This window comes from Priapulus caudatus, unplaced genomic scaffold, assembly GCF_000485595.1.
Source record: "Priapulus caudatus unplaced genomic scaffold, Priapulus_caudatus-5.0.1 Scaffold135, whole genome shotgun sequence".
Taxonomy (NCBI): domain Eukaryota; kingdom Metazoa; phylum Priapulida; class Priapulimorpha; order Priapulimorphida; family Priapulidae; genus Priapulus; species Priapulus caudatus.
In genome coordinates this window covers 329,450-340,232 of record NW_014577196.1, presented here as the reverse complement: position 1 = coordinate 340,232, position 10,783 = coordinate 329,450, and the positions used below count along the sequence as shown (strand labels likewise).

Here is a 10,783-nt window from a genome sequence, read left to right as displayed (position 1 = left end):
ATACTTTGTTTCAATGTAACAAGGAAGTGTGTGCCATCGCTTTATGCATTTATATGAGCTCAATGTTCGCGTGGGTATATTTCGTGCTGATGCTAAAATGCTATTTCAGTGCGCACAGATTAACGTGGGATAAAGACATATTATTCTCCGCATTTCTGTTGGGTTATAAGTGAATTTCTGGACTAAAGTCACTAAACGCTGACTAACGACTACTATATGTAACGATACATGCATAGGTGTGTGTGGGTAACAGCTACTCGTGCTTAGATGTGCCGAGCGAAAATATTTTGTTGTGAAATCTTTTGGGTGTTCTCGCAATCGCGGGGTACAGTTTTCGTGAACCCTAACTGTGAAAATTCACATGTAAATGTGTATTTTTAGCAGCACCTCCGTTCCTTTCATTTCGCCACTGCTGCTCCGCTATAGCGGCGCATTTCCTTTCAGGCATGGCAGCGCGCGCACGCACACACACAGACACACACACACGCACGCGCGCATACGCGCACACATACACACACGCACACACACACGCACGCTCGCATGTACACACGCGCGCACACTTGCACCATAAGCAGGCGCCACGCGCATGCACGCCAACGAGCGCGCGCGCTCACACACACACCAGACAGGCGCGCGCACACTCTCTGAACCCTGCCTGAATACACACATTTTCATGTGAAAAGCACAGCCCTAGTTTAGCGCAGTGCGCTCGCGCTTGCGTGTATGTGTGTATGTGTATGTGTTAGGGTCCTCATTTTCAGCGGCGGCGGGATAAAATATTGATTCTTTTCAGCAATCGATTTTCCCCGGTTGTTTGCGAGCTAGCTGCGTGCGGCTGCGCCCTTGCCACTGCGCAGCGAGGCTGCTTTTGCCGCCGCGGAGAAATCTAGCGTTGACCCAGTTGATTTTTTGCCGTTCGTACGGAAGGGTGTTCTCGTGCGATGATGATGGTGGTGGTGCGCACGTAACGACGACCCATCTCTATGCCTCAGATGCCTAATAGGTCTCTCTACTCGGCCTGTTCGTCGTCGTCGTCGTCGTCGTCGTGGCATGTCATAACGCAAGAGGATTCTGCACACGTGCAGTGCAGCAGTAAGCAGCACCTTAGGAAGATGCGATGTGGTGGGTGCACGCCCGTTGTGTGAGCGTCGTTGTTAAACAAGCGTTGATTCTGAGCCATGTCCGTTATTATGTCGTGAGCTGCCGCTTTGTCTTGTGTGTGTGTCATCTGTGATGTACATGTATGTGTGTTCACGGGCAGCAGGGATGGCACCCAACAATGCGGTGTCTCGTGATGCATTATAGGCTTAGTGAGGCAACTTCCTGGATTTCTTTCACAGGGGCTTCGTAACGCTTGCTCGTATGTGTTAGGGAGGGCACTCGTTTCTTCCCCCTTCCTCTCTCCTCCTCCCCTCTCTGTCGCTTCCTCTTATTTTCTCCATTCCTTCTCCCTCCCTCCTGCCTTCCCCTCTCTCTCGCTTTCTCTTACTCTCAGCCTTTCTCCTGTCTCCCCCTGTTCCATTCTCCTGTGATCTCCTTAATTCTCCCCTATCTCTCTCTTGCTCTTTTTCATTGCGTCTCTCCCGCCTGTCGCTCTCAGTCGCCTTTCCATTATCTCTCTTTCTCTCTCTCTCTCTCTCTCTCTCTCTCTCTCTCTCTCTCTCTCTCTCTCTCTTCTCCTCTCTTCTCTCTTTTCTTCTTTTCTTTCGCTCTCTCTCTCTCTCTCTCTCTCTTTTCTTCTTTTCTTTCGCTCTCTCTCTCCCTCTCCCCTCTCTCTATTTCTCTTTCTCTCTCTCGTTCTCTCATTCTCTCTCTCATTATCTCTCTCTCTCCCCCTCTCTCTTTCTTTCTCTCTCTCCCTCTCTCATGCTCTCTCTCATTCTCTCTCTCTCTCTCTCTCTCTCTCTCTCTCTCTCTCTCTCTCTCTCTCTCTCTCTCTCTCTTCTCCTCCTCCTCCTCTGTTTCACGCACGAATCCTCGTGATATGGTGGCACGTCTAATTTGCACGTATTTCTATTATGTATGCGTATAACATCAATGCGTAGGACATCATCTTATTGCCCAAGAGCCGGCAGAAACGCGGCTAATGTGTAAGCTGTGTTTGCGGCTGGTTCGCAATTTGTGAATAGATTTCAATTATACCCTGCACGCATGCGGGCATACACGCACGAGTCACATACTCGCTGCCTTCTAGCCGCGTTTGCGTGTCAGCCTACATGTAGGAGAAATGCTATGTTGACGTTGGCGTTTTGCTGTTACCTGGAAAATTTGCTTGCATCTCGTGTGCTTACGCGTGTTTTCATGTTCTGACGTACACGTTCTAGTACGTGCTGGTTTAGGTTCAGAGTTTTTATTCTTTCCTCGACGAGAAAAGTCGTTGTATTTGAGTATCACTGGTTGTTGATGATTGTGTCGTATAACTATAAGTTTTATTGCATCGCATAAGAGTAAATAATATATATGTATATTGGGAACAAAAGGTGTAATATTTTCAGTTGCCAGGATTCAGCTGGCTAATCTCTTTTGCATGTTTAGCGAGGAAAATTCTGGTAACTTATTGCAGCGAGCTTGCATCGGGTATAATTGCAATTATTTTAATACTAGCCCAATTTTCACAACGGTGAACGTTTTTTATAGCTTCTTTATATTTTACAACTTTTTAATCTGCATTAGGTTGAATTAATGTGTTATCAAGAAAATTACGTAGTTAAATTTTAATACGAGTAATTTTATTTAAAAAAACTTGCAAAAAATGAGCAGGTTGCCTGTTTCATTGTGTTTGGAATTTTTTAATCAACTGCTAGTACAGCATATCTTGATTAGTTAATGTAGTATATACACAATGTCGATTACAATAGGTATTACTCATAAATGAGGGCGTACGCATCAGTGTGTGCTATACTGTATCTAGGTAGATTCTACATCTCATGAACCAATAATTGGACATGCGACCGGTGAAACTTCAAAGCAGCTCTTCTAAATAATTTAGCAACTATACGTGTATATGAACAGGCAGAGGGGCAGATGTGCTTGTTCGCACTAACATATTTGTTTTTATACGTTTCTTATGCGCGCGCTCTGTGCTGGATGGGGGGGGGGACGCGACGAGAGTCTAGGTCATCTTCCGCGCTTAAAAGATGGCTCTGCCGACCTAATGAAGGTGGCCCCTGCTGCAGCCAGCTATATCGATTCTCTGTCGCATCGCTCGACTTAACGGTGTTCTGTTTACTTGCAGGTAAACGCCATTTGGTCGTAGCTTGACGCAAAGACGCAAGAAGCACGCGCGAAGAGGGAGTTGACGACCAGGAGTGCCAGCGAGCTGAGCGAGGAAGCAGACAGAGGAGGGAGGCAGGCGGAGGTCGTTCGGGGTCACGAATGGCAATGATGATGGAGGAGAGTGTGAGCATGTACCCCGGCATGAAGCCTCCCGAGCAGATCACCGTCGTCGAGAGCAGCGAGGAGGTGTCGTCGAACGAGGACGCCGCCGACTACCTGCACAACAACGACGCGTCCGAGAACTCGCCGGCAACGATCACCGACACGGAGAGCCGGCCGGACGAGTTGCTGCTGTCGGCGGTGTCGTCGTCGCTGTTGCCGGCGCCGTCGCTGTTGCCGGCGGCGTCGTCGTCGTCGCTGTTGCCGGCGGCGACCGGCAAGCGCCTCGGCGACGACTACGGCGAGATGTCGAGCCGCAAGCGCCGCAAGCAGTCGAACCCCGTGCGCGTCGCGACGATGGCGCGCGCGAGCGCGCCGCTCGCCGGCGCCGAGGAGGAGAAGAATGACGCCGCCGCCACCCTCGCGGGGGAGGAGGCGGAGGGAGAGCGCGAGGACGAGGAGGAGGGGGAGGCAGAGGACGAGACGGCGGCGGCCGCGGCGGGTAAAGATGATACGGGTGAAAGCGACGCTGTGGTAAAGTGCGGGTACTGCGAGGCGCATTTTGCGGCCGAGGAGGACCTGCGCGCGCACGTGAGGCGGGCGCACGTCGCCGCCGGCGACTACACTAATCAGGGATCGGAAGAAAATACCTCGGACAGCGTCGCGCGCGACGACGTGTCTCCCAAGGAGCTCGACTGCATGGCGATGGGCCTGCCGTCGTCGATGGCAAACCAGATGTTCGTCATGAACTACCACAACGGCATGTCGATGCCGGTGGTTACTACGGGTAGTGGCAGCAGCAGCTGCGGCAGCATGCCTGCAAACATGGTTTACGGCTTGGACATGCGCGCGTCGGCCGCGCAGCCTCATGTGTCCAACGGTGGTACGGGTATGCGCATCTTTAACCGCGAGGCGTACTGTGACATCTGCAACAAGGAGTTTTGCAATAAATATTTCCTGAAGACCCACAAGGCGAACAAGCACGGCATCTACTCGGACTTCTCGTCGTCTGTACCGCAGTACCTCAGCAACTTCTACGGCGGCGGCGGCATGGACGTCATCCCGACCGCCATGCCGACCGCCATGCCGACCGCCATGCCGACCGCCATGCCGACGACCCCGCCAACGATCGTGTCCGGCGCCGAGTCTCCGCTCGTCGCTCCCGCCGACCCGAAGCCCGTTGACGACATCGCGACGACAATGGCTCTACCGGCGCCCTCTTCTGGGAGCAAGAAGAACTCGGGCGTCGTCGACCCTGAGGCATATTGCGACCTTTGCAAGAAGGAGTTCTGCAACAAGTACTTCCTGAAGAAGCACCGGCAGAACATCCACGGCATCGCGCCGAGCACTCCCGGCAGCACGACAGGCAGCACTCCCGGCGGCACGACGGGCAGCACTCCCGGCGGAGGCATCATCGGGAAGATGCCTTCCTCCGCGCTGAAGCACGAGGGGATGGCGGTCGTGTCGGCGACGATGGGTGGCGCCGGCGCCTGCGGGGAGTCGCTCGCATCTCAGGGAGAGTCGTCGCAGGACAGCGGCACCGTGGTGGAGGCGAACGGCGTCATCACCGACTTGGAAGCGTACTGCGAGCTCTGCAAGAAGCAGTTCTGCAACAAGTACTTCCTGCGCAGCCACAAGCTGAACATGCACGGCATCGGATTGTCGGGCGGCAACGGTGGATACTCGCTGAGTCTCGTCTCGCCGACGATGGTGCCGGCGCCACGCATGGTGCCGCCGGCTATCCTGTGGAACCCGGGGAAGGTGTCGCCGCACCGCGCGCAGGCTGGCGACGACGTCAAGCCGCCGCCGTCCGACCTGCCGCCACTGATGAGCGGCATTGAGGCTGTCTGCAACATCTGTCAGAAGGCGTTCCACAACATCTACTATCTGCACCAGCATAAGCTGACGAAGCACTGCGGAGGTGGCGGGGGCGGCGTCGACGAAGCCGCCGTGCCGCAGATCAACGGCGGGTCGGCGTCGCCGAACGGACGTGCAGCCGCCGTCGCCGACGACGACGATAAGGAGGAGGTGTGCGGCGTCTGCCAGCAGTCGTTCGCGAACAAGGAGTTCCTGAAGATCCACATCTTCAACTTCCACAGGCTGATGCTGGGCGAGGAGAAGGGCGGCGGCAGCGGCGGCGGCGCGGCGGGGGAGGAGGCAGGCGGCGGCAGCAAGCAGGGCATGTCGGAAGAAATGCGAGACGCGATGGTCAACCAGCACCTGCAGGAGGCGTTCGCCGCCAAGCAGAAGGAGCAGGTCATCTGCGACATCTGCAACAAGGAGGTGTGCAACAAGTACTTCCTGCGCGCGCACAAGATGCAGCAGCACGGCGTGCTGTCGTCTGGCGACGAGCCCGGCGGTCAGTCAGCGTCCAGCGGAGGCGGCGGCCTGAGTCCCGGCCAGCGCACGCTCAGCAGCGGCGACATCCGTCGCAGCGGCGGCGGCGCGTCGATGGCTGATCGCTCGCGTCACATGTCGGCTGACATGCAGTTCGGCGGCCTGAAGATGGATCCCGGCGCGATGCACCTCCCGGGCGAGATGAAGTACAGCGAGATAATGAAGATGGACGCTCTGCAGGACCGCATGGCGTTCAACATGGCGATGGCGGCCGGCATGCCGCCGCTCGTGCCGAGCGAGCGCCGCAAGTCGGGTCAGGTCGGCATCGTCGACCCGGAGTCGTACTGCCACATCTGCAAGAAGGAGTTCTGCAGCAAGTACTTCCTGAAGACCCACAAGATGAACATACACGGCATCCAGCCGGACCAGACACCAACCTCTCAGGGAACTAAGGGTGTCTACCTACAGTCAAGTCCCGCGACGTCGGACGCCGCGGTCAAGGAGGCCAACTCGGTCCAGGCAATGGTCGGCATTGGGCACACGGGCAGTCAGGAGCCGCCCAGTGCCGGCATCTTCTCAGGGCGAAACTTCTGTGACATCTGCAACAAGGAGCTGTGCAATAAGTATTTCCTCAAGACGCACATGTTGAAGATGCACGGGATTTTCATGGAAGACAAGAGTCCGCTACCGTCGGGCATGCCGAACGCGCTCGCGGCGTCGCCGAGCCTCACCAGTCTACCTCCGCCGCCGAAGCAGGACGGCGGCAAGAATCCCACCCACATCGTCGGCTGCAACCTGTGCAGCAAGGAGTTTGCGAACCGCTACTTCCTCGACATGCACAAGATGAACGCGCACGGCGTCCCGCCCGAGCGCGGCGACGGCGAGCCGGGCCTCGAGACGAGCTCGGTGAAGTCGGGCGACAGCGCGGGCGCCGCGCCGCCGCGCTTCTACAACCACTACAGCGAGGTGTGCCACATCTGCGAGCGCCGCTTCAAGAGCGTCAAGTGGCTGCGCGCGCACCTGATGGCCGACCACGGCGACGTGCTCAAGGAGCAGCAGCTGAACAGCAACATTCCGGCGGCGGCGGCGGCGGGCGCGGCCGAACCCAAGGCGTGCGATGTCTGCGGGGCCTGCTTCAACGACTTTGTCTCCCTGCAGATCCACTTCATAAAGGATCACAAGCTCGACCTGAAGACCGGCGGCGGACAGCAGGAGATGGCGCCGCCGTTCCCGGGGCCGTGTGCGCCGCCCGAGTCGATGCCGCAGCTGCCGCGCTGGCATCCGGACGCCTACAACCAGCGCGTCATGGACTGGGAGTGGCAGGTCGGGATGGGCGGTGGCGCGGGGAGGAGGGCGTCGCCGGGGGCGGGGCGCGCGGCGATGAAGAAGCGTCTCTACACCTGCTCGTTCTGCCCGTTCTCGACGCGCCTGCTCTCCAACCTCTATGCACACGAGAAGCGCCACCGCACGCCGCAGCACCAGCTGTCGGCGTACCACGGCAAGAAGCACGTGTGCAAGCACTGCAGCCGCGCCTACAGCAACCGCGCGAGCCTCGAGCGCCACCTCATGCTGCACGAGTCGAGCAGCAAGATGTACGAGCCGGGCATGGTCAGCCGTCCGGCCGCAGCATCCTCGGGCGGCGACCCCGCCGCGAAACCGACAGCCGGCCAACCGACGACGGGTAAGGCGAAGCGTTTCCGCTGCTCGCAGTGCAGCGCCAAGTTTCCGTCGAAGCAGCAGTGCCGCGCGCACATCCGTGCGAGCCACAAGCGCGCGCCTCTGCCGCCGCCGCCGCCGGCCGTCGAGGTTTACAACTGCAAGCGCTGCGACTTTACGACGTCGCTCTTTTCGGCCGTGCGCGAGCACCTGCTCAAGTCGCACGTGTGCGAGGTGAACACGGACTCGTACGAGGTCGTCAAGAAGCCCGAGACGGCAGCGACGGCAGACGCTCGCGGCAGCCCGTCGTCGAACAAGGAGAACCCGACGCGTCGGCGCGCGCGCCGCGACAGCGAGGGGGCGGCGTCCGGCAACGAGGAGAACCAGGAGAAGGCCGACGACGCGAAGAAACCGCCCATCTGCTACGCGACGCCGTTCAACCTGAACAGCCAGACGTCGTTCATCATGCAGCCGTTCATTGTCAAGGAGTCGGACGTCGAGGAGAGCAGCGTGTTCGTGACGTCGCTAGTCTACCTGCCCGTGCGCTCAAAGGTCCTCCACGAAGTCAAGTCCGGCTTCACGCTGACCCCCACAGAGCACTGAATGTCCGGTCGGTCGGTCGGTCACTACTCATGGCCTATATCGGTGTGTGCGCGTGTAGTAGATTCACAGACGGTCGCTTCTACCTCATCATCTGCTCATCTTCTCGACAACCCGGCAACGGTTAAGTTGGAAGTCTTATTTATTGTGTTTAAAACTACCTCATCCGAACAGCAGTAACTCCGAAGACTACTTGCTCTGCTGTTTGGACAGTTTCGAAGAGAAAGAGAAAGCAGAGTTGCATCGCATCAAGCTAGAGATGAACTACTACGCAACGCCGCTGAGACCGATTACGCGGAAGGCATCGCGTTTTTATTTCTCTTCGATCTTTTTCCGCCGGGAGGGCTGCATGATCGAGACAAGATACGATGACGTACGGGTTTGTGCATGTGGCGGATTTTGCGCGCCGGCGCCGAAGATGTTAATGACGCAGCGTGTGTCGGTGATCGACGTTGGCCTACCCTCGTGCTGAAGCCGTCATTACGATGGTCTATTATTGTACTGGACTACCTTGAGAAGCCTGACGTTGCCGCTACTTTAGATTCGCACACACGGTATTCCCCCGCAACGACATTCGAGGTGACCCTGCGACATTTACGATCGGCAGGAGTCCGCGAGCCTTGCTCCCTGTCCCACCCCTCGCACTGTGCTGGCCAATGTCACGCGGCCAATGTCAAGTGGAAGGCCGAGACTTGTCTCATCGCCATGACGACCGCAACGCCCCGATGCAAGTCCTGTTGCCGGGACGCCAGCTTCTGCCCCCGTCTACCGAGTCTCGTCGCCACGACATCCAGTTTCTGCCTCCGAGGTGACGTCGACAACATCGTGGGTCAGCTCGCCGTGGTTCCTCCGAGGGAAAGCCAGCGAGACATTCCATCCGGCCGACCGCTGCAGCACCATCAGCCAATCAAGCGGGTCAATGCACGTTAAAGAACCAAAGAAAAATCCAAGGTAGGACTAGGAATATAGGTGTTTGTGTGGAAAAAAATATCAGTATGTATGTTGCGTGCTGTAACTCTACTATTGAACTATGACCAAATTTCGCGTGGACCACCCTATATACAGTAGTTCAGTGTTGTGGAATAGAGAAGAGTATAATGGCCACATCGTACCGCAATGTATTCTATTAATGGATTTGGTTGTTTGTCAACCGCGTTTTGCCGGCATGCGTCCTCTGGTGGTTGCCACGGCGATCAACCAGCACGTTTTCCTAACATGTATAGTATTGTTTGTATTGACGATGACGTATTTTCTTTCGCTCACATAACAGTTGCTACTATAAGACGTACGGTCGTATGATTTCGTATGAAAGTGTTTTCATGAACTAACTAACTAGTACTCACCACGATCGCACTCGTGTCGACCGCAGAGGACGCATGCTCGCCGTAAAGAATTAAATTGTCGATGATTGGTAAACTTTTTGTTTCGTATACTATGATACATAAAGAAATATTTAACCACTTGGGAGAGAACAACACAGCTTTATATTAGTGCTAGCCTCGTGTGTTTCATGTAACTAGTCTTGAGCATGTTAGGGTCAAGTTGCTGTCATACCAAATCTTTGTCCATTTCGGGTGTCTTTTGCCAGGTGTACCTCAATATCAGGGATGATGTTAGAATTATTGTCTGTATTATTTATTTTAAAATTTTATCCATTGCTGTGCGGTTATATTGAATGAATATTACAATAATGTGAAGGAGCGATTGATTGCGGAAAATGCACCGTGTGTATCCCTATATAAGATGGTCTCTCTGCCAGTGACTGTGCACCTACTACCTACATGTATTTTCTCGTCTTGCCGTGCGATTAACAACAACAGTAAGGGTGTATTATTACCATAATATTCAGAAATGCTGAGCAGCGAGAGCTCAGCTTGAAATGAGGTCATACCATTGATTTATGCTAAGCTTCTTTAAATCAAGACCGCACCATTCCGAACGGCAGGGGGGTGGGAGGGAGGCCGCGGCCATCCAATTTATGCACAGATCCCAAATTAATGCCGAGATAATGAAATGACATTATTGATGTTGCGCTAAGTTGCCGACTGTATGCGCGAGCGCTATAATTAGCGGAGTCGTTGATGCCACTGTACCGTCCCTCAAAGAAGCTAAATGATAGATCCGTTGAATAATACGCGACAGTGTTACTACGTCTCTCTTCTTTATGTCGCTCATTCGATCTCGTTTTCTCTCTCTCTCTCTCTCTCTCTCTCTCATCTCTCGCCTTTCTTTCTCTCTCTTTCACGCGCGCGCACTCTATGTCGCTCATTCGATATCTCGCTCTCTCTCTTTCTCTCTCACTCGATCTCATTCTCTGTTTTGCTCTCTCTATCTCCCTCTCTCTCGTTCTCTTTCTTTCTATTTTCCCCTCTCTCGTTCTTTCTCCCCCTCTCGCTCTCTCTCTCTCTCTCTCTCTCCTCTCTGCTCTCTCTCTCCTCTCTCTCTCCTCTCTCTTTCGTTCTTTCTCCCCACGCCTCTGGCGCTCTCTCTCTTCTCCTCCTCTCTCTCTCTCGTCTCCTCTGCTGCCTCTCTCTCTCTCTCTCCTCTCTCTCTCTTTCTCTCTTTCTCTCTCTTATCCTCTCTCTCTCTCTCTCTCTCTCTCTCTCTCTCTCTCTCTGTGTTGTGTGTGTGTGTGTGCGTGCGTGCGTGTGTGTGTTCGTGCAAGATTACACTGATTATTTGCTTTCAAATTACTGGACGTGTGCCCCGACGAGCAATTTCTAACATTTCCCAGCCCAGCTTTCCCACGTACGATTGTCTGGGTGTTCGGCGCTGACCGAATAAACCGCCAAAAGCACAAAGAAATTCGTCACGC

The 10,783-nt window shown here is 55.0% G+C and overlaps 1 protein-coding gene across 1 annotated transcript; it reads left to right on the top strand.

The window, feature by feature from the left end:
• The first annotated feature begins 1,050 nt into the window (after positions 1 to 1,050).
• On the top strand, positions 1,051 to 7,971 carry LOC106805967. Its single transcript, XM_014807776.1, has 3 exons — positions 1,051 to 1,092; positions 3,236 to 3,717; positions 3,847 to 7,971. The coding sequence occupies exons 2-3, from the start codon at positions 3,376 to 3,378 to the stop codon at positions 7,969 to 7,971; spliced, it is 4,467 nt and encodes a 1,488-aa protein (XP_014663262.1). The 5' UTR covers positions 1,051 to 1,092; positions 3,236 to 3,375.
• The last annotated feature ends 2,812 nt before the right edge of the window (positions 7,972 to 10,783 follow it).